Here is a 24,339-nt window from a genome sequence, read left to right on the forward strand (position 1 = left end):
ATTAAGCCCGCTCCTACGCCCTTGCCCACAAGGATCTGTGAGTATCGACTCATCTGAATCTGACTCTCCGAATCATCTCCCGTCTCTGCCCTTACCTACAAGGATCTGTGAGTATCGACTCATCTGAATCTGACTCTCCGAATCATCTCCCGTCTCTGCCCTTACCTACAAGGATCTGTGAGTATCGACTCATCTGAATCTGACTCTCCGAATCATCTCTCTTCTCTGCCCTTACCTACAAGGATCTGTGAGTATCGACTCATCTGAATCTGACTCTCCGAATCATCTCCCGTCTCTGTCCTTACCTACAAGGATCTGTGAGTATCGACTCATCTGAATCTGACTCTCCGAATCATCTCCCGTCTCTGCCCTTACCCACAAGGATCTGTGAGTATCGACTCATCTGAATCTGACTCTCCGAATCATCTCCCGTCTCTGTCCTTACCTACAAGGATCTGTGAGTATCGACTCATCTGAATCTGACTCTCCGAATCATCTCTCTTCTCTGCCCTTACCTACAAGGATCTGTGAGTATCGAAATGAGCAAACTTCCACAAGCAGTCTCTACTTTACTGGTCTCTTATTTACAAGCACAATTTTCCCCTCAAAATTGCTTAATATGGAACAATAAAGGCATCTCCCATAGGAATAAAAGCCTTTTTTTTAAACTGGCACAGGGGAAACAATTTACTTGTAGGACAACTGCTCAGTGGGAGTGGTCATTTCCATCAGCATTCTGTTCTAACACGTAAATTTAAAATTAAAATTAGCATCAAAGAATATGCAATAGTAACAAAAGCTATCCCAGAGGGTATAACATATTGATCAATCTAAGACACACCGCTATTAAGATTTTTCTACAACCTGTCTACCTACATGTCCTTACTACAGCCTCAATCGACGGAATTAGCATACATTTTTTTCAATTTAACAATAATTTTATTAGAGATGTATAACCCTAGATCTATACCTGGAGTACTATCTCAGCGGGCTTCAAAATTTACCATTGATTGGAACAAGGTTTGGACTCTTTCTAAAGAATATGTTTTATATAACAAGACAATAGAAGTGACATATAAAATCCTTCATAAATGTTAGCCTTGTAACAGTATTAAATCAAATCTTTTGTGGTGAAAAAAATGAATGTGTTAAACATATTTTCTTTAATTGTGTCCATTCTGATAATTTTTGGAGTGATACTGCGAAGGACTTTAGCCAAAAATGAATTCTATTATTGATAAATTCCTTTGATGTATTATTTTGTTATAGTGACTGCAACAAGGATAATAGTTTTTTTAATCAATCTCCTTATCTTACTCGGTAAATACTTTATCCATAAAATGAAATTCAGAAAAAAACTGACCTATCCCTTATTTAAAGAAGACGTCTGTTCCAACATATATTCAGCTCAATATATGCAATGTAAGAAATCTAGCAAATTAATAAACATTTTGAGACGATTTCATCTTGTTTAAAAATATAAATTGCTTCCTCATACCAATTTGTTACATCCTCTTGTTTTTTTTGTACTTTGCTTTATATATATTTATAGCTATAATTTGTTTTGAACACCTTTCTGTAACTTTTCAATAAGAAATAACTGTAACTGTATTCTCTGGCAATTCTTAATAAAAAAAAAAATAAATAAATAAAAAGGATCGACTCATCTGAATCTAACTGTGAATCTGACGCTCCGAATTAGTTTGGTCTCTGCTCTTATATAAGTGCACCAACTGAATGGGTTCCAACATAACAAGCGATTGAGTTTAAACTATTGGGTTAAAAAAAAAGTGTGTTAATTTAATGTTATTTGTTTTATTTCATTTCTTTAACTGGAGAGGGGTAAAAAGAAGAGAATTAGGTAAATAATAGTTGTTCATCTTTGTCTAAAACAGTTTGGGTTAATTGTTTAAGTTGTTTAAGGTGATAATATATCCTGTGTTCTTTTTAGTAAGGGTTTATTAATGGTAATTTAACATTTTTATACTTTAGTTTATTCAGTGTTAGCTGAAAATAATATCTACATTTTATTTAGGCGCCTTTAGGAAGGTGTTACATTTAAGTTATTTTAGGAAAGTGCTGATTTTGTGGACTCTTAGAAGTAGTATTCTGAAACTGCTCCCGCGCCTGAAAACATCTTTCACACTTAACACAATGTACCAACTCACAGATCAAGAGCACCTAGATCTGGGAAAAGGGTTGAGGAATACTAAGAGTTACAGCACAGGTTATTGATGAGAGGGTTGTGGGTTCAGTTCCCTGATTCATAAAGCTTCTACTGTTGAGCTCTGTTGAGAATTCTTGTGGAGACCACATTTCATCTGTGCGTCTAGAATAAGTATGATGAATATGGGTTATGGTCTTATTTTAAGTACTTTTTTTGTAAACTTGGTGCAATTACACATTCTCACCAGAGAGATCTCCAAAGCCCTAAATCTCATAAACCTGTAGGTGATCTCTTTAAGTGATAGTGAAAGTATAATCTGATCATTTCCTGGATTACCTGCAGGGTGTGTGAGTGTGTGAATCGGTGTGTGTCGTGTCTGGATCTACAAGTTTCCATTAAAGTGAGTTTTCAAGTTTTTGAGTCTCTACAATAGTTCCTGTTTGAGTCGTACAGTGTGGGTATTGTTACCTTGGCTAGTAATGAGAGTTACAGGATGGTTCTGTTCACTTCTCTCCAACAGAGAACCAGGAAACAAGATCTTCACACTGTAAAATGGCAGAATTCAGTATTTCAGTAGTTCAGGATGAGTTCAGCTGTTCAGTCTGCCTGGATCTCCTGAAGAATCCAGTGACTATTCCCTGTGGACACAGTTTCTGTATGGTGTGTATTAACAAGTGCTGGGATGAGGAGGATCAGAAGAAGATCTACAGCTGCCCTCACTGCAGACACACCTTCACCTCAAGACCTGTCGTGAGTAAAAACACCATGCTGGCTGAGGTGGTGGAGAAACTGAAGAAGACAAGACTCCAGGCTGCTCCTCCTGATCACTCTTCTGCTGATCCTGAAGATGTGGAGTGTGATTTCTGTACTGGGAGAAAACACAAAGCCGTCCAGTCCTGCCTGGTGTGTCTGGCCTCTTTCTGTGAAGCTCACCTCCAGCCTCACTACCAATCTCCAGCCTTTAAGAAGCACAAGCTGGTCAAAGCCTCCAGACGACTCCAGGAGCAGATCTGCTCTCAGCACGATAAACTGCTGGAGGTTTACTGTCGCACCGACCAGCAGTGTATCTGCATGCTGTGTATGCTGGATGACCATAAAGCACATTATACAGTGTCACTTGCAGCAGAAATATCTGAGAAACAGGTAAAAAAATAATACAGACCTGTATAGGTAGTAAAGTGGTAAAGTAGTAAAGTGTGTAAATGGAGTAGCTACTCCCATCTCAACCATTTATACTGATATATTCCTTATCTTATGCAAATCATATATTCATGGGATTATAAAAATGTATATAAAATACATTGCTTCACATCCCCAAGTAAAACTAATCCTGTATAAATAGGTCTACAGAAGGCATTATCACCCACAGTGGACAGCACAGTGAGCAGTAATGATTGTGACCGGCGGCATATGGTTAGAATTGCTCATGCAAACAAACAAACAAGTGACTCAGTATTCACATTCAGTTTTAATACAGTAAACCCCACCCACATATCCCACAGGTCAGTGCAGTGTTCAATAACTTCCATGGGACACGGCAAAAGTCATGAGACCCAAAACCAGCATTTGAATGTTTTATTATTGTGTTTTGTTGGCTGGTTTATTTGCAGAAGCAGGTGGTGGAAACACAGAGGAAATACAAGGAGAGAATCCAGCAGAGAGAGAAGGAGCTTCAGGAGTTAACAGAAGCTGTGGAGAATCACAAGGTGATTTTTAAAATGGGTAGAAGAATAAAATCTGATTCTCTTTCAGGAACATCACTGTTTATTTCCCCTCCTCCCACCCTGTTATGATAAGCTGCACAACAGTGTGGAGAGTTTTAGTGAAATTTGTATGTTGAATTTTTCATGGTGACTATTGTTCAAAGTTGTCTTAAAGATACATTTTCTAAAATGTGTTTAATTATCAGAATATTTTACCACAACAGGTTGGACAACTTAAGCTTTACCTATTTAAGCTCTGTATGAAGATATGGTAAAAATTATGTAAAATTAATATCAGTAATTACTGAACATGCAGCAGCGAGTGTCTTCAGTTCCTTGAAAATAAAACAGTGTAAAGGTTATGATCTGATTGATGTCAAATGTTACTTTCTTAAAGGGGCGGAGTTATCTGTTATCCCAAGATAACCGGGTGGACGAGGAATTTCTGGATATGTTTTAACTATATTAAGTTATAAATCTATTTATCTATATATCTGTTCCTCTACCAGCGCTCTGCTCAGACAGCAGTGAAGGACAGTGAGAAGATCTTCACTGAGATGATCCTCTCCATTGAGAGTATACGCTCTGAGGTGAGGCAGATGATCAGAGATCAGGAGAAAGCTGCAGTGAGTCGAGCTGAAGAACGTCTGAAGAGACTGAAGCAGGAGATCACAGAGCTGAAGAGGAGAGATGCTGATCTGGAGAAGCTTTCATTCACAGAGGATCACATCCATTTCCTCCAGGTAACAAATACAAAGTTTATTTTAGACTGTTTACACCATCTATGTAATGTGATCTATCTCTATTAGTCTGAACTGTTCTTAAACTGAAGATCGGCCAAAGAGCAGCGCTTCACATGAAGTTTCAGTTTCATCTTCTTCCGTATTACAGGAGCTGTCAATGAATTACATTATTGAATTACATTAATGAATTATTATTACCCAGAATGCATTTCGTCTCACTTTAGGAAAGTACACATACCGAATTTTTTGCACTATAAGGTGTGATTTTATTTATTTTATGTGACACCAGTAACTAGTAACTCTTAGTGGGAACAGGGGTGTGGCCATGTTTACCAAAAAGCTAAGCTAAGTAAACATAACTGTTATTATATATACAAAAAAAACATTAAAGACAAGTAAGATAAGTTTAACAAGCGCTGGGTGAAAGTGTTCCAAATCGGAGTTAAAAACAGATTCAGGGAGTTCTTTGCCACAGAGAAATTATAACATGACTGTTTTACATATGATGAAAAATATCAGTCCACTTTTACCTGCTGTATGAAAATAATCTCAGAATTTAGGTTTGATAAAGTGTGTAGTAACTGCTGTGTTTCATGAGCAGTGGGTGCAGTTATTCATGTTTCTTGTTCAGGAATGTAAATTTAAATATAATTTAGGAATTGTTAAAGATAACTGATCTGTGTTTGTCTTTATTTGTCTTATTTGTGTTTTTAAATAGAGTTTTCAGTCTCTCTCAGCTCCTCCTGGATCTTCAGCATCACCTGATTTTACTCTCAGTCCTCTCAACACTTTTGAAGTTGTTATGAAGTCTGTTTCTCAGCTGAGAGGAAAACTAGACGAATTCTGGAAAGAGGAATTTAAAAAGACATCAGCTGCAGGTATAATAATAATAATAATAATAATATGCATTTAAATCATATTAATAAATGTTATTACATGTTTTGTGCAAATTTGGAACTTTGGACATGATTTTATTTAGTACAAACATGAACAAAGTAAAAGAGCACACTGTAAGTTCACATCTACATCCTAATGGAGTAAAGGTGTGAAAAGTATCTTCATTCATTACTCTGTAGGTAGAAATATAGATACTAGGGTTTAAAATACTTTTGTAGAAGTTGAAGAATCAACTCAAGCTTGTTACTCTTTAAGTAAAAGTGTAAAAGTACTGATTTCAAAACGACTTAAAGTATAAAAATAAAAGTAATGTAAGCCATTAAGAACAAAAGTCCTATAGTGCACTAATGTTGATAATATAATTTGGGATTTTGCAATAGACCGTTCCCTGTTTCGGCGTGACGTGTGCAGATGTGATGGATCACAGTATAAACCAGTAGGGAGTCGGAATGGTATATGTTTATACTTCTCTACATCCAATCACAATCAGATTCACTCTATCTGGATGGAGAGATTTATCTGGATAGGGGTTTTACTGAACGATGAGAAGCCGGAATTATAACGAGCTGAAATGAAATAGGAGTAACGAGGCTGTTTTTAAAATGTCTGAGGTAGAAGTAAAAAGTCATCTGAAAAAAAATGACTCCAGTGAAGTATAGATTACTAACATTTCTACTTGAGTAACATATAAAAATATGTGTAATCCATTACTTGGCAGGCTGTGTAAAACGTGTGATTTTATTGTGATTGAAAGTCCAAACCTCCACAGCTGGGTAAATTATGATTCTACATAATGAATTATATGAATACTAGAAAATCCAGTATTAGATTATTTTAATGTTGTAGTAAATGTACAGAGGGAACAGAAGCTCAGTGATGTTGTGTAGTAACTGTGTACATTTTCCTGTAGTGAAGGAAGTGCAGATCATTCTTCCTCCTGAACCCAAAAGCAGAGAAGACTTCCTGCAGTGTAAGTCCAGCCCTTTCTCCCTCTCTTTAACTTTTTAACCCTTTCATTCTCACACACTCTCAGAAATAACACTACAATGTACAAATACACAAAGTTTAAACTGACCTCTACATTAAAAATATCACCAGATGGGCTGATGATTAATGCAGGTGTGGGTACTCCCCTAGACCTTCAGAAAGAAGGTTGTAAATGCAAATGAGTCTGAGAATGGGTTAATAAAGGGTTAATAAAGAGTTTTCAGTATGTTCTCTCATTATTTCAGTTTTAGAGTCTGTTTTTACATTGTTTTCTAAAAGCTGATGGGGTTTCTCTCTCTTTCAGATTCCTGTCAGCTCACACTGCATCCAAACACAGCCCATAAACTCCTCCTCCTGTCTGAGAGGAACACAGTGGTGACCCGCAGCAAAACAGTCCAGCCATATCCTGACCATCCAGACAGATTTGATGAATGGCCTCAGGTTCTGTGTAGAGAGAGTGTGAGTGGACGCTGCTACTGGGAGGTTGAGTGGAGAGGAGATAGAGGGGTTGATATAGCAGTGTCTTATAAAAGCATCTCCAGGAAGGGAACAGGCGGGGAGTGTGGGTTTGGATGTAATAATCTTGGAAATTGTTCTGTTATTCCTCCAGATACATATTCAAATACAATAATGAAGCTACTGTAATCTCCGGAGTGCCCGTCTCCTCTACAGTAGGAGTGTATGTGGATCACAGGGCAGGAACTCTGTCCTTCTACAGCATCTCTGATACCATGACCCTCATCCACAGAGTCCAGACCACCTTCACTCAGCCGCTCTACGCTGGGTTTGGGTTGAGCCCCGACTCATCAGTAAATCTTTCACTTTCAGCAAAATAGATGAACATGCAGAACAAAGGGAAGAGCTGGATGAGATCAGATAAGAACTGCAGAATCTAGACTGTAGAGCTGATCAAATACATGTATAATAGTGATGGGCTATATTGAAAAAAATAAACTATATATTTTTTTAATATTTGGAGCGATTCTCGATTCAAATTTACAGACAAAGTTTAATTCAGTTTATTTTATTTGTAGATAGAAATCAAAATAGTAACAAACAGCACTATTTAGAGTAGATGTGTTAATCAGTTAAACATATAATTCAAATAATCACAACAGTATCTTTCTTACACCTTTTCCTCTTCTTAAGACTTAAGATTTTAACAGTGGGTTTAAATGTAAATAAAATAATCAATGTTCGATTGGTAAAGTGGAATTATATTTATAGTAATCAGGGAGGACACATTTGCATGTGATGAATATTCATGAATAAGAGCTAATGAAAAGCATGAAACATGCAAATCACTTCCACAAAAAAGAATGATTATTAAAATCTCACATTCATTCTGATTAACCCCTCAGAACAAAGTTATAATGCACTTTTTTGCGTACTTTCATGTAAATTTTTCTAAATATAATAATCCAGATAATAATGGAATGGTTTGAACACCATGGAAGTTAAAGCTAAATGTAGATTATTAGATGTAGAGTAGATGATTTTGTAGTAAAGGGGGGATTTTTTGAAGAGGACAGTGTGTGATAAAGTCAAATTAACATTGATTAATTACTGAGAAATAAAAACACAGGAGAAAAGAACACATTCATTGTGTTGGGTAATATTGTATTGGTTAATCTTCTGTTGGTTAATCGTGCATTGGGTAATATCATATGGTAAATTTTGTGTTGTGTAATAGACATCATTCCTGCATTTAGTTTTTTGGAAGAAATTGACATAATGGGCTTTGAATATAAGATGGACCATCCAGACTGTTCTCAGCAACACGTCCAAAAGCCAGGTTCTGTCAGGGATCTGTTAGTACACTCCTGTAATGAATGGTATTTGCTGAAAGTGCTGGAATCTGTTGCAAATCATTAAATAAATGTGTGATTTTTGGAATCACAACTTATTATACTTCTAATCGCTGTCACATAAAATTATTCACTCTCTAAAGTAGCAACTTACAATATAAAGAGTAACTAACAGCTTTCAGATAAATTAGAAGATAGAAGGTTTTTGTGTGACAGCAATGTCATTCTGTTTTTCTTTTATAAATGTTTTTCTGCTCTGTTGAATGTTCAGCATTTTTATTTTGAATGTACTCAGACTGTATTCCGTATGAAGACCTGTTATCTTGTCATGGTGTGGGGTATACTATCATGTAAATCAACAATTGTTGTGATTTAAAAATAAATTCACTTTTAAAAGGGGAGTTTTAGCTCTAGTTTTATCTCCAGCTCTCATCCACTCACTCCTACATTCTGTAAATAAGATCAGATGAATGAACACACATTCACACACTGTCCTGTAGTGATGATGCTCTCAGGATGTTCAGTAGTGAAGGACAGAGAGCTGTAAGAAACTTTACACAGCTTTTATAGGGTCTGTGAAACGTGTGTTACCATGGGCTCTTTTGGGTTAATTTTAAGGCTTTTAAGTTTAAAGAACACAAAGTAAGTGGAAAACTAATAAACACCCTCAATACTAAACTATTCTACAGTACTCCCCTCTGTACTGAGTGAATTGTACTGTGTAGTGTGGAAGAGTGAGCAGTAGAGGGCGCTAGAGCTTCAGTAATGTAAGAGAGACAACAGATAATACCACAGCCTGAGCAGTGCTGATATTTTGCTATTTATAGGTTTATGTTTGAGTAAAATGAACGTTGTTGTTTTATTCTAGAAATATTGGAGCATTTTATTTATTAGAGCATTTATTTGCAGAAAATGAGAAATGTCAGAAATAACAAAACCTGAAGACCTGAAATATTGCAAAGAAAACATGTTCATATTCATAAAGTTTTAAGAGTTCAGAAATCAATATTTGGTGGAATGATCATATTTTTAACTCGGTTAGCTAGCTTGTTGCTAAGGTTAGTTAGCTCATCACTAAGGTTAGCTAGCTTGTTGCTAAGGTTAGCTAGCACATCACTAAGATTAACTAGCTTGTTGATAAGGTTCGCTAGCTTGTTGCTAAGGTTAGCTTGCTCATCACTAAGGTTAGCTAGCTTGTAGATAAGGATAGCTAGCTTGTTGCTAAGGTTAGCTTGCTCATCACTAAGGTTAGCTAGCTTGTTGCTAAGGTTAGCTAGCTTGTTGCTAAGATTAGCTAGCTTGTAGATAAGGTTAGCTAGCTTGTCGCTAAGGTTAGGTAGCTTGTCGCTAGCTTTAGTTCTCTCCCCGGTAACATTAGTGTGTTAGCTAGCTTGTTGCTAAGGTTAGCTAGCTTGTCGCTAAGGTCAGTGCTCTCCTCTATAACATTTAAAGGCTTATATCACCCAAATATTACCAATTCAGCTAACTATTTACACTTTTTAATGTTTATTTCACCCAAATATTACCAATTCAGCTAACTACTTACACTTTTTAATGTTTATTTCACCCAAATATTACCAATTCAGCTAACTACTTGCAGATTTAAAGGCTTCTTTCACCCAATTATTACCAATTCACTACTTACACATTTTAATGTTTATTTCACTCAAATACTACTTTGTCTTAGAATTTTTCTTATAACTCCCAACCACATATCAGAGACAGAAGGGAGACTTGGGGCTATAATATGTATTTGATATGTAAAATAAATTCGAACTACTTTTTAAAAGATTGAAATCTTTTTGGAACATCAAAGTACTCTAGTGTCTCGTAGAGATGGGCGATATTGTAAAAGAAAATCTTAATATTCTTCAAATATATGAGCATTTCTTTATTATGATTACGATTTACGATTTTCAGTTCTATATTTTTTTTATTTGTAAACAGACAGTACCATTTATAATAAGGCATAACTATTGTTCCCTTTAAATTTAATTTAAAACATTTTTTTTATTATTATTTTGTACGAATAGTAAGCAGCCCCCTTTAAACTTATATGCAGCTTTTATTTTAAATATGGTACAAACATAACCTACTTGTATTTCAGTATTATAGTTAAGGAAATGTGTAAATCACATAGAAACTGCCCAATGTATTTCTATTCATGCATTTCATTGTTTTCATGCTAAAGCACTCCCTTTCCCAGTGTCCTTTTCTGTTTTCGCGACGTTTCTGTGTTAGCTTCCTGTTCAGCGCGACCAATGAGAAGAGTGTAAGGCATGATTGCCATGTTATTAGCCAATCGATATCTAGAAGGGGCGGGTCTAAGAGTGTGATCCGGGTCCTGCTTGTGTGTGAGGGCAGGTGGAGTAGACGGAGGGAGACAGAGGAGGGATAGAGAAGTTGTTTGGCTGTTTTTAGTTTTTCTGGAGTTATTTTATTTCTCCGTTTGAGTTTCTCGGTTCAGGAGTTAAATGTATTGACTTTATGGGCTCTAGCTGCTCAAACAGAGATCTCATAGTCCAGTTTATGAACAGTTTGTGTGGCAGTTTGGCCGCTGCAGCGCGAGACCTGATGGCAGGTGCAGCTACACACAACTTCTAATGAACTCAGCCGAGCTGCGGCAGTGGGAGGATTTCACGGCGTTCTGAGAGTCGTTTTCTCCAGAAAAAGATCCAGTAAACAGCTAAAAGTGGCAAAACCGAATCATCTCCCGTCTCTGCCCTTACCTACAAGGATCTGTGAGTATCGACTCATCTGAATCTGACTGTGAATTTGACTCTCCAAATCATTTTCTTCTCTACTCTTACCTACAAGTATCTGAGAGTATTAACCTCTGAATTAGAGGTTAGATCGGGCCCAAAAAATCCGACCCGACCCAGCCCGAGCCCGTGCACGTTCTGCCCGTCGGGCTGTTGGAATGAGCGAAATATGATCAGAATTATATTAATAACACTGTAACATAGAAGCTTAGAACTATTATTTAATTAAAATTATTTTTAAGAACAGCTACACAAAGTGCTGCAAGTCAAACGTGGAGGAGTTCACGTGCGAGAGAGAGAGAGATAGCGAGAGACAGAGAGTAAAGGTAAAGGTTCTCACATACTGTATCTCCTGTTTCTCTTTTATCTCCTCGTGCTCATATTCTAATCCCATACATAATTCTGCAGCTCCCTCAGTGTTTTCTGTTTTGCGGCTAGCGCGAGCGCTTACAACTAACACCGCGGACTGCGAGGTGCCGCCGCGCGGCCGCTGTTGCGCCGTATCCGACTCCCTGCTAAATCCGACTCCCACTTTGCTGACAGAATCGGCACAACACCCCCCTCTGTACAACTGCGGGAGTGAAAAGTGCTTATAAATAAAATAGTTTTTTTTTTATAAATAAAATAGTAGTTTAGTTTCACTTTCAGTTTTCGTTATTTGGTTCGTTTTCGTTAACAATAATAATTGGTTACTTAGCAACATTGTGATTATCACACCAGAGCTTTATTTAAAAACAAAAATATAAGTTAATTAAAAACAGATGCCTACATCTCAGACTATTTTCTGGAGCCCGACCCGACCCTGCCCGAGGAATGTGGTGGTAAATCTTGGCCCGATCCGATTTCGGGTCGGGCCTTGGGTCAGGTCGGGTTTGGGCAGAGAATCTAAGCTCTACTCTGAATCTGACTCTCCCAATCATTTTGGTCTCTGCTCTTATATAAATAAGTGATGTATAAATAATACCAACTTTATGGACCCCAACATAACAAGCGGTTGAGTTTAAAACATTGGATTAAAAAGAAAAGTGTTTTATTTTAATATTATTTGTTTTATTTCATTTATTTTATTTAAGTTATATAATATTGAGATGTACACCACCTAAATTTTATTAAAGCGCCTTTAGTAAGATTTGAGGCACATTTGAGGTAGGGGAATTATTTTAGGAAAGTGCTGATTTTGTGGGCTCTTAGAAAGGCCAGATCAGTACTCTGAAACTGCTCCCGCACCTGAAAACATCTTTACCACTTAACACAATGTACCAACTCACAGAACAAGCACACCTGGATCTGGGGAAAAGGGTTGAGGAATACTAAGAGTTACAGCATCAGTTATTGATGAGAGGGTTGTGGGTTCAGTTCCCTGGTTCATAAAGCTTCTACTGTTGAGCTCTGTTGAGAATTCTTGTGGAGACCATATTCCATCTGTTTGTCTAGAATAAGTATGATGAATATGGATTATGATCTTATTTGATCTACTCTTCTGTAAATTCAGTGCAATTACACATTCTCACCAGAGAGGTCTCCAAATCCCTAAATCTCACAAACCTGCAGGTGATCTCTTTTTAAGTGAGAGTGAAAGTATAATCTGATCATTTCAGTTTTCCTGCAGGGTGTGTGAGTGTGTGAATCGGCGTGTGTCGTGTCTGGATCTACAGTTTTCTTATTAATGTAAGTTTTCGAGTTTTTGAGTCTACAATAATTCCTGTTTGAGTCAGACAGTGTGAGTATTGTCATCTTGGCTAATAAGTAGAATTACAGGACAGTTCGGTTCACTTCTCTGCAACAGAGAACCAGGAAACAATCTTTTCACTGTAAAATGGCAGATTTCAGTATTTTAGTAGTTCAGAACGAGTTAAGCTGTTCAGTATTTATTTTGTTGTTCCTTTTTATAGTATTTACAATTTTTCAGATTAACAAGTGCATTTTAATATCAGAAAAATATATCCTGAGTAAATATAAAAGCAGTTTGTAGGTGATAATTTAATTTATTAAGGGAACAAATATAGCCAAAACAATCTGCACCTGTGTGAAAATAGGCCTCTAAGCCTAATAACTTGGCAGCAACAACTGCAATCAAACAGTTGCAATAATTAACCATGAGTATTTCCATTGGCGTAGGAACCGGGGGGGATGGGTGGGACATGTCCCACCCAATATTGGAAACAGGTGGATTTGTCCCCCCCAAAAATTATATCGTTTCGCTCAGATCAGCTGTACTATTAATGAGGAGACAGACCGGACCAATCACGGAGCCGGTTCAGGTATTAAGTCCCGCCTCTCAGCACAAACAGCCAATCAGCTTGCTGGTTTTGCGGCCCGCGGTGTGCTAGTGGGGGAAGCCCCGCCCCGTCGCTGTGAGATTTAGCAGCGGGATCGGGCTGCAGCAGCTTCAGCTGATTAAGATCTGGATATACGGGGATTTTTCTAAAAGAAAGGTAACGATAGGCTAACCACATAAACTGTGATGATGTTTCTGATAGCTGGTTAAAAATACAAGACTCTAAATCAGCACACAGTTTAAACCCACTGTGATTAATAAACTGTAGCTGTGTGAGTGAGTTAGCTTAACTTTGGAATAGGGTTGCAGCGGTAACCGGTTTCACGGTATACCATGGTATTAAAATGCACGGTTATCATACCGTGTGTGTTTGCTTATTACCGGTAAAACGCAAGCCAGCGGAGAAACTCACCCGCGCATGCGCAACTCTGCTCCGCTTCAGCTACTCAGCACACAGCGGTGAGAACGGCAGAAAGTGCATCAGACTAGAGCTTAGATTCTCTGCCCGAACCAGACCTGACCCAGAAAATAGTCTGAGATGTAGGCATCTGTTTTTTAATTATATATTTTATTTTTAAATAAAGCTCTGGTGTGATAATCACAATGTTGCTAAGTAACCAATTATTATTGTTAATAAAAACGAACCAAATAACGAAAACTGAAAGTGAAACTTAACTAACTCATTTATAAGCGCTGTTTTCACTCCCGCAGTTCTACAGCGGGAGGTGTTGTGCCGATTCGGTCTGCGAAGCGGGAGTCGGATTGAGCAGGGAGTCGGATTCGGCATAACAGCGGCAGCACCTCGCGGTCCGCGGTGTTAGTTGTAAGCGCTCGCGCTAGCCGCAAAATACGACAGAAAACACTGAGAAACTGCAGAATTATGTATTGGACTAAAATATGAGCACGAGGAGATAAAAGAGAATCTTTACCTGTGAGTAGCTCATACAAGAACACGCAAATCTCTCTCTCTCTCTCTCTCTCTCTCTCTCTCTCTCTCTCTCTCTCTGTGTCTCTCTCTCGCACGTGAACTTCTCCGAACTTCTCCACTGTGTTTAGCTGTTCTTAAAAATCATTTTAATAGTTCTATGCTTCTATGTTAGTGTTAATTAACATAATTCTGATCATATTTCGCTCATTCAAACAGCCCGAAAACAGTCTTGTAATCTTGTAATCAACAAGCTTGTAATTAATGTGGCCGTAAAGTCACAGCTAAAGGAGGAAATACATCAAACCTGATCTCCCATCTCCGAGAACACCACCCCGCTGTGCAGCGCAAAGTATGTGTTCAGTTTATAATTTTAATCTGAACCTAAATAAAACCTCTTTGTAGTCGTGCATAACCCATGCGGTTAGCGCCCTCAAAAGCGCTGAGTTATCCGAAATTTGGGCACGCAGGTACAGGCGTGAAGTGCGTGCTACGATGGATTCACGTGTCCGTGTAAAGGTGCTGGCCGGACTGGATGTGAAAGACGCCATTCATTTACATGCGTTAATTTTCAAATTCTGACGCGCCTGTTTTTCATATGTTGAAGGTTTTAAGGTGTGAAAGCCTTAAAATAGAAATCTCTATTGTGAGGATCATGTCAGAAATAAATCCCCTCTTTCTGCAGGATCTGGTTATATATCAACTATTTATGTATACACTGCCCTTAAGAGTAGTGGAAAAACATGGTTTCCTTCACCTGATGGTGTAGTTTCTACAATAAATGGTTAATTGAACAAAAAACCTTTGTTGTAATTTCTTTAAGGGTCAGTTTAATAATATATGTAACAAACTGTGATACCGTGATACCGCGGTATTTTCTGAGACGGTTATCATACCGTGAAAATCTCATACCGTTGCAACCCTACTTTGGAATTAGATAGATTGGAAGTCAACGTTAAAGAAAAAATAAACTATATACGTAATGTTCAACTTGCCCTGTACCTGATCAGCTAATTACTGTTTCATTTTTAAACTGTCTTTATTAATTTAGGATTACAGGATTTACTGTGAGCAATAATGAACAAAAATTCATTTAGTTAACTAGTTATCTAGAAGCCAGATGTAGTGGATAGTCAGAATTTAGTACAGTACTTTATGTTTGTAGTTTAAAGCAGTTTCTTAACCCTGATCACTGCCCCAAAATTGTGTTTTCCACCTGATCCAGCTGATCAGCTAATAAACAGTCATTTACTGAGTTTACTGAGTTTAATCATGTATATCCAGCAGTGTATTAGACATCATACCACCACTTACTTTATTAAATGTCTTTAAAGCAGAGAAAGCTCTAGAATATGTAGAACACTGTTAATATTCAGTAGAATATGTAAGAACAGGGTTCACAGTAAGGCCACATGTCCTGACGTTTATAATTAAAATCTTTATGAAACGTAAAGTTACATTCTTTTACATAAAAGGACACCAATCTTTAGAAGAGCTCTTAATAGAAAAATAAAAGCGTAGGATTTTTTTTAAAGAGTGGAGAAAATGTAAATATACAACAGAATTGACATGCCAATACATGATTATAGGGCTGGGCGATATGGAAAAAAATCTTATTACGATATAGTTTTTCATATCAGCCGATATCGATATGTATCACGATATAAATCAAATCACTTTCTGTTACACTTAAAGGTTTCTATTTTTACTCAGAAGTGACAGAATAAGGGAGTTATGGACAAAATCACTAGCAGGCTCAGAGCCTTGTGGACAGACACTAGGATGTTAACATCTTGCCAGGTGGGTACAGCTTTTAAATTAATTTTAAAAAGGGGACAAATATATAAACTAAAAAATATGTAAGACCCTTTACATTATATGTCTGTTTAATTTAAATTGCAATAACACTTTATTTATTTTTATAAAATTATATTTAATCAAAAGATCATTCCCCTCCCTGAATGCAGGCAACTACATAAAGCAAAATACAAGAGTATATCACAGTGTTCATTTTGACAGGTGATTTTGATACAGTCTTAGTCTTTTCACTAAAATGTATAATAGTTTTAGTTACATTTTAGTCTATCGGATATTATTAGTTTTAGTCAGATTTCAGTCTAGTTTAATTTTGGTCATATAAAAAGTATGTATTACATATGTTTTACTGTTTTTCTATTTTCTATTTGTTGTAATTTTAGATAATTTACTGCTTATGTTTTTTTTTAAATAAGAGCCTTTAGTTTTTTTTTCATTTAAATTAAGCTAACATTTAAATATTTAAAAAAAAAAGTGGCCTATAATGGAGGTGGGAGGAATAAAGTCAAGTTTCTGAAATGATCCACTTCTACTGCAGTACAGATTTATACTAACATTACTGGCTTTCAGTAGACTAGACTTACATTACTTAAGTGTATTTAAAACTCCAGTTCAGTAACAGCAATGTTTAGCTCAGTTCAAATACAGCTAGACAGATTATATAATCTTCTGTATTTAGTAAAATATCCAGCATAACAGACTCTCTATCTGTTAAAAACTATAAAACACAAAGACAGAGGAGAATGCTGCCCTCAGGGTTTTCTAACAGAAACAGTGAGAGTTAGGAAAAAAGATGGAAAGTGCTTCCTTTCTGTGTGTTTATATACTAACCCCTCACTCGTGCTGAAGTTAACCTTAATTTACACGAAACGTGGATTAACACGGCTAACGTGCGTTACCCATTAGTTTATTAGAATGTAAAAAGCAGTGAAAGCATCTTAGCTAATGATGACAGATTGCACAGATCCCTTTTACACCTAAACATCGCTAACTTTAAACTGGAGACAAGCTAATCTAACTAGCAGCAAACAGAGCAGCGTTTACCTGCCTTCAGAAATCTGAACAAGCTCACCTCTCTAAATATCTTGGAGACGCATGCCTCATATTTAAAAGGTGAGTTTTCCAGTGTAGCGCCGCTGAATAGTATAAATGAAGTTTATCCAGTAAATGGGAGAGAAGGAGCCGCTATGTGAGGAGTTCAGAGTGGAGGGGCTCGGGGGGTGGGGCGGAGGGGGATGGTGGAGAGGGGAGGGGAGGGGTTGTACTGGGCTGAGCAGCAGTTCAGCGTGCTGCCTGATCTCGTGCTGCGCCTTTTCACAACGCTACTTAAACGGGAAATAGAAAATTTAGTTTATCGAATTTCTCGCCCCGACTTATCGCGATATATAGTTTCCTCGATAACTATCGATATCGTTTTATCGCCCAGCACTACATGATTATAATAATAATAATAATAATAATAACCAAATCTGTTATTATTTTAAATATTAGGTGATAACTGATAATTTTTGTCATATGTATATGTATATGCATAATTTTTTCTTACAACAGTAAATGTAATGTGAAGTAACATGTTTAGGTTGTAAAATCACCTTGTTAACTAATAAAAAACAAAATACAGAAAAAAAATATTATTTGTGATTAAAAGTAATTTCCACAAATGTTGTTCTAAGAAACTATTGGGTGGGCTTGGGTTCATATTGGCAAATGTGTCCCCCCCAATATCAAACCTGCTCCTACGCCCTTGAGTATTTCACAGTGTAGTATTTCCAGAGTAGCTTAAAAAATAGTTTATTATTATTTTAGGAAGGTGTCGATATTGGGGTCTTTCAGGAGGACCAGAGATCAGTACTCTGAACTGCTTCCAGGCTTAAAAACAGCTTTTACCTTCTACCCAACGTACCAACTCACGGAGCAAAAAAAAAATGCTAGTGTAAAAATAGTGTGCAGGGCAGGGGGTGCCAGCAGGACTGAGAGTTACAGCACCGGGTTATTAATGAGAGGGTTGTGGGTTCAATACCCTGTGGAGACCACATTCTGTCTGTGCGTCTAGCATAAGTATGATGAATATGGATTATGATCTTATTTTATCTACTTTTCTGTAAACTTGGTGCAATTACACATTCTCACCAGAGAGGTCTCCAAATCCACAAATCTCACAAACCTGCAGGTAATGTATTTAAGTGATAGTGAACGTATGGGTGGTGTCAGCAGATTTGAAGAAATACAAAGCATAAATAATAGCATAAGTATGATGAATATGAAATATTGTCTTATTTTATCTACTTTTCTGTATTGTGTAATTACACATTCTCACCAGAAAGATCCCCAAATCTCACAAACCTGCAGGTAATCTCTTTAAGTGATAGTAAAAGTATGATCTGATCCTTTCTGGTTTTCCCTGCAGGTGTGTGAGTGTGTGTTAATTAGGGTGTGTCGTGTCTGGATCTACAGGTTTTAATTCATGTAATGTAAGTCTCTACAATAATTTCAGTTTGAGTCAGACAGTGTGAGTATTGATATCTTGGCTAATAAGTAGAATTACAGGATAGTTCTGTTCACTTCTCTCCAACAGAGAACCAGGAAACAAGATCTTCACACTGTAAAATGGCAGAAGCTAATGTTCCACTGGCTCAGGATGAGTTCAGCTGTTCAGTCTGCCTGGATCTCCTGAAGGATCCAGTGACTATTCACTGTGGACACAGTTTCTGTATGGTGTGTATTAACAAGTGCTGGGATCAGGAGGATCAGAAGAAGATCTACAGCTGCCCTCACTGCAGACACACCTTCACCTCGAGACCTGTCGTGAGTAAAAACACCATGCTGGCTGAGGTGGTGGAGAAACTGAAGAAGACGAGACTCCAGGCTGCTCCTGCTGATCACTCTTCTGCTGATCCTGAAGATGTGGAGTGTGATTCCTGTACTGGGAGAAAACACAAAGCCGTCCAGTCCTGCCTGGTGTGTCTGGCCTCTTTCTGTGAAGCTCACCTCCAGCCTCACTACCAATCTCCAGCCTTTAAGAAGCACAAGCTGGTCAAAGCCTCCAGACGACTCCAGGAGCAGATCTGCTCTCAGCACGATAAACTGCTGGAGGTTTACTGTCGCACCGACCAGCAGTGTATCTGCATGCTGTGCACCATGGATGACCATAGAGGACATGATACAGTGTCACTTGCAGCAGAAAGATCTGAGAAACAGGTACAAATATAAGTACTGTACACATGATTTGTTGTAAATTGTCATTGGTTTTATTCAGTGGTATCCCAAAATCATGGGACAACAGTATATAAATTGACCTGTTACCTAATCGGATGACTTGGGAACATATAGACCTGTATACTGTAAGTTGTGAGGTGTGAAGTGTGTAAATGGAGTAGCTACTCCCATCTCAGTCATTTATACTCATATGTTCCTAATCCCATGCAAATCATATATTTTCCTGACATTCTCTAGTTAAAATATATTACCTCAAACTCCACCCATCCAAATAGGTGGTATCTTACTGTAGAGTTTGCATTCAGTTTCAATACAGTAAACCTCACCAACATATGTCACAGGTCAGTTCAGTGTTCTTTAGCTTCTGCAAAATGATGGGACCCAATATCAGCACCTGTCCCATGACATGTGGCATTTGAATCTTTAGTTATTGTGTTTTGTTGGCTGGTTTATTTGCAGAAGCAGGTGGTGGAAACACAGAGGAAATACAAGGAAAGAATACAGGAGAGAGAGAAGGAGCTTCAGGGGTTAACAGAGGCTGTGGAGACTCAAAAGGTGATTTTAAAATAAGTAGAAGAATTAAATCTGATTCTCTTTCAGGAACATCACTGTTTATTTTCCCTGCTCCAACTCTGTTATTGCAAGCTGCACAACAGTGAGGACAGTTTTAGTGAAATTTAGTGGTATTTGATGAAAACCTATTTATATATTTTAGCTCAGTATGGAGATAATATGATAAATATTAGGTGAAATTATTATTACTTATTTCTGAACATTCCGCATCTAGTGTCTTCAGTTCCTTGAAAATAGAACAGTGTGAAGATATAAATCTATTTATCTATATATCTGTTCCACTACCAGCGCTCTGCTCAGAGAGCAGTGGAGGACAGTGAGAAGATCTTCACTGAGATGATCCTCTCCATTGAGAGAAGACGCTCTGAGGTGAGGCAGATGATCAGAGATCAGGAGAAAGCTGCAGTGAGTCGAGCTGAAGAACGTCTGAAGAGACTGGAGCAGGAGATCACAGAGCTGAAGAGGAGAGATGCTGATCTGGAGAAGCTTTCATTCACAGAGGATCACATCCATTTCCTCCAGGTAACAAATACAAAGTTTATTGTGATTAATGTGATTTATATCTGATATTAGTCTGAACTGTTTTTAAACTGAAGCTTGTGCGCTGAAGAGCTGCGCTTCACATAAAGTTTCAGTTTCATCTTCTTCAGTACATTTACAGGAGCTGTCAAGAAGTTCCAGAGTCTGCAGCTGGGCTCATCACCCAGAATGCATTTCATCTAACTTAAATAAAGGACACATAATTATCTGCTTCCACTTGTTTATTTTATATGGTTTGTTTACAGTATTTTTTGCACTATAAGGCACATTTTATGCGACACTAGTAACTAATAGCAGGAACAGGGGTGTGGCCATGTTTTCCAAAAAGCTAAGCTAAGTAAACAAAATTGTAATTATATATAAAAAAAACCATTAAATACAAGTGAGAAAAGTTAAACAAGTGCTGGTTGTTAATCTACACAGATTTCTATGCATCACATTGAGCGTTCCAGAAAAGTTTTAGATTTTAAAACCACATACAGTTATAAATGTTCCAAATCAGAGTTAAAAAAAAAGTCAGATTCAGGAAGTTTTTTGCCGTTCACAAAAATCAGAGAAATAATATTGCAACTGTGTTACATATGATGAAAAAGATAAGGCTGTTTTTACCTGCTGTATATAAATAAACTCAGAATTTAGGTTTAATAAAGTGTGTAGTAACTGTTAGTTACAATTAATTGTTTCATGAGCAGTGGGTGCAGTCATTCATGTTTCTTTTCATGTAGGTAAATATAAATGTAATTTAGTAATTGTTAAAGATAAAACTGATCTGTGTTTGTCTTTATTTGTCTTATTTGTGTTTTTAAATAGAGTTTTCAGACTCTCTCAGCTCCTCCTGGATCTTCAGCATCACCTGCTTTTACTCTCAGTCCTCTCAACACTTTTGAAGTTGTTATGAAGTCTGTTTCTCAGCTGAGAGGAAAACTAGACGAATTCTGGAAAGAGGAATTTGAGAAGACATCAGCTGCAGGTATATTAATAATAACAATAAATATTATTATTATTATTAGTAGTAGTAGTAGTATTAACAACAATAATAATAATAATAATAATAATAATAATAATAATAATAATAATAATAATAATAATAATAATCTAAAGTTCTGGCTATAGTTTTTTTTAAACAGAAGAAGTAGAAAGTTTAGATAATTGTGCGAAAATATAAGAAGTAGACGTAAAAAATCAAATGAAAAATAAATAGTTACTCCAGTAAAGTAAAGATAATCAACATTTCTATTTAGTTAAGATAATAAAGTTTTGGTCCTTCACTACTTGTCACCTCTGGTGGTCACTAGTTGCTGAACTGGAGTGTTTGAGGCAGGCTGTGTATAAAGTGTGATTTTTATTGAGACTGAAGGTCTAAAAAGTCCACAGCTGGGTAAATTATGAATCTACATGGAGAGAAAATCCAGTATTAGATTATTTTAATGTTGTAGTAAATGTACAGCCGGAACAGAAGCTCAGTGATGCTGTGTAGTAACTGTGTACATTTTCCTGTAGTGAAGGAAGTGCAGATCATTCTTCCTCCTGAAACCAAAAGCAGAGAAGACTTCCTGCAGTGTAAGTGCAGCTTGCTTTCTCTCTCTCTCTCTCTCTCTCTCTCTCTCTCTAACCCTTTCATTCTCACACACTCTCAGAAATAACACCACAATGTGCAAATACACAAAGTTTATACAGTCCTCTACAAAAATATCGGAACAGTGAGATGTAGGTGCTGGTGGCATAAAGCTTATAAAGTAATTAGTCTCAAAATGACTTGCACCTTATAAATATTGTAATTTTAATTCATATTAAAACTACAATAGTTTTTTATAAAGTTATTAATTTTTAGGCCACAATACCAGGATTTTAATCAATGATTAAAACTCTGATACTGCTGACTCAATTTGATTCTGAAGGTTATTGTTTATTGGCAGCAACCAGCATTCATGAAATCAACACAGAATACTTTTATTAACATTTATTAATTCAATTCAATTTAATTCAATTCAATTTTATTTATATAGCGCTTTTTACAACAAAGGTTGTCACAAAGCCGCTTTACAGGGAGAAACAGGTCCACGCCTCTTATGAGCAGCACCACAGAGATGCCAATTTTATGGTGACACAGTGGCAAGAAAAAACTCCCTTTAAGAGGAAGAAACCTTGGAAGGAACCAAGACTCAGTCCGAGGAACCCATCCTACTCGGGTTGACCCGCTCAGTACAAACAAACAACAAACAAATAACAGAACAAAAACAGTACAGAGAATTAATGTGAACTATGGCTAATATAACAGGTACTACTTTGTGAATATAAGAATGTGATGGGCACAAACTATAGAGCTATGGCTAATACAGAAACAGATACTGAGTGTGTTAATGGTAATCAGTGCAGGGCTGCAGAGCCGGAGAACAACACAGCAGGCAGTGGAGAGCCAGGCTGGGAACATCAGGAACAGGGCATCTCCATACATGTAAAAGAGATAGATAGAGAAAACAGAAAGGAAAAGAAGAGAAAAAAAGCAGAAGTTAGAAGGGTTGTGAAATAATTCTGATGAGTAGAAGGACAGGGCTGATTCCTGAAAGCTGGAACCACAGACGGACACATCCAGGAAGACCGGCCGGCCAGCGTCTCAGCACATGTGAGAAAGATAGAGAGAGAGAACAGAGAGGGGAGGGAAGAAAAAGGGGTTAGAATGGTTTTATAAAACTCTGCTGGAGTGGGATGGGCACTGGTAGCAGCAGCTCGGGACATGGGGAGAGAAAGAGAAAGCAGATGATTAGGACAGGGTTTATATTTGCTGGATAAGCTGTAAGAGGAAGAAAATTGTAATGAGACATTACTCAAAAGCTTGAGCAAATAGAAATGTTTTGAGTCTAGATTTAAAGATTGAGAGTGTGTCTGAGTCCCGTATATTAATAGGGAGGCTATTCCAAAGTTGGGGAGCTTTATAAAAGAACGCTCTTCCTCCTGCATAGTTTTTTCTAATACGCGGGACTAATAACAGGCCAGCGTCTTGGGAGCGGAGTGAACGCGGCGGATTGTAAGGAGTAAGGAGTTCCTGTAGATAATGCGGGGCCAGACCATTAAGGGATTTATACGTCAGGAGAAGTATTTTATAATCTATACGAAATCTAACAGGTAGCCAATGTAGGGATGAAAGAATAGGTGTAATGTGATCGAACTTTCTAGCTCTGGTAAGCACTCTTGCGGCTGCATTCTGAACTAGCTGGAGTTTATGGAGTAATTTATGTGGACTTCCAACCAACAACGCGTTGCAGTAGTCCAGCCTGGAGGTTATGAATGCATGTACCAGCTTCTCAGCATCTTCCAGAGAGAGTATACTGCGGATTTTAGCTATATTTCTTAAGTGGAAGAATGCAGTTTTAACTATGCTACATATGTGAGCATCAAACGAAAGAATTGGGTCAAAGATGACCCCAAGGTTTCTCACAGTTTTACCAGGTATAATTAAGTGACCGTCTATGTCTACAGTATTAACATTTATGTTTTTATCAATATTAGGACCTAATAGAAGGACCTCAGTTTTATCAGAATTAAGTAAGAGAAAGTTGTGTGTCATCCAATTTTTAATGTCTTTAATACAGTCTGTTATTTGATTTATACAGAGCTCCTCGTTGGGTTTAGCAGATATGTAAAGTTGCGTGTCATCAGCATAGCAGTGAAAGTTAATACCATGCCTACGGATAATTTTACCCAGTGGTAGCATGTAAAGAGTAAAGAGTAATGGACCCAGTATTGATCCTTGAGGGACACCATATTTTACTCTAGACTGATAAGAGCATTCGTTATTTAAGTAAACACACTGGAATTGATCTCTCAGATAAGATCTGAACCAGGTGAGGGCTGATCCTTTAATTCCTATAAGATTTTCTAACCTATCAAGTAGAATAGCGTGATCTATGGTGTCAAAGGCAGCACT

At 37.3% G+C, this 24,339-nt stretch overlaps 2 protein-coding genes across 2 annotated transcripts in view; both read left to right on the plus strand.

Moving 5' to 3' along the window:
- The first annotated feature begins 323 nt into the window (after window positions 1-323).
- Window positions 324-10,956, plus strand: LOC111190796 (E3 ubiquitin/ISG15 ligase TRIM25-like). The gene is made up of 7 exons (XM_049482772.1): window positions 324-457; window positions 2,688-3,310; window positions 3,778-3,873; window positions 4,380-4,656; window positions 6,421-6,480; window positions 6,802-6,956; window positions 10,804-10,956. The coding sequence occupies exons 2-7, from the start codon at window positions 2,720-2,722 to the stop codon at window positions 10,954-10,956; spliced, it is 1,332 nt and encodes a 443-aa protein (XP_049338729.1). The 5' UTR covers window positions 324-457; window positions 2,688-2,719.
- Window positions 10,957-18,417: 7,461 nt separating this feature from the next.
- Window positions 18,418-24,339, plus strand: part of LOC111188291 (E3 ubiquitin/ISG15 ligase TRIM25-like) — a gene marked incomplete at its 3' end in the record, with an annotated part of 56,514 nt that continues 50,592 nt past the window's right edge. The window contains exon 1 of the mRNA XM_049482475.1: window positions 18,418-18,539. The remainder of the gene's footprint in view (window positions 18,540-24,339) is intronic.

The sequence above is a fragment of the Astyanax mexicanus genome, chromosome 8, assembly GCF_023375975.1.
Source record: "Astyanax mexicanus isolate ESR-SI-001 chromosome 8, AstMex3_surface, whole genome shotgun sequence".
In the NCBI taxonomy this organism is placed as follows: Eukaryota; Metazoa; Chordata; class Actinopteri; order Characiformes; family Acestrorhamphidae; genus Astyanax; species Astyanax mexicanus.

What these genes read in the sequence shown, in the direction of transcription:
- LOC111190796 (XM_049482772.1), top strand. Translation starts at nt 2,720, where the DNA reads ATGGCAGAATTCAGTATTTCAGTAGTTCAGGATGAGTTCAGCTGTTCA. An exon ending in CAGAAATATCTGAGAAACAG is followed by an intron (nt 3,311 to 3,777) that starts GTAAAAAAATAA and finishes GTTTATTTGCAG; the next exon opens with AAGCAGGTGGTGGAAACACA. An exon ending in CAGAGAAGACTTCCTGCAGT is followed by an intron (nt 6,481 to 6,801) that starts GTAAGTCCAGCC and finishes TCTCTCTTTCAG; the next exon opens with ATTCCTGTCAGCTCACACTG.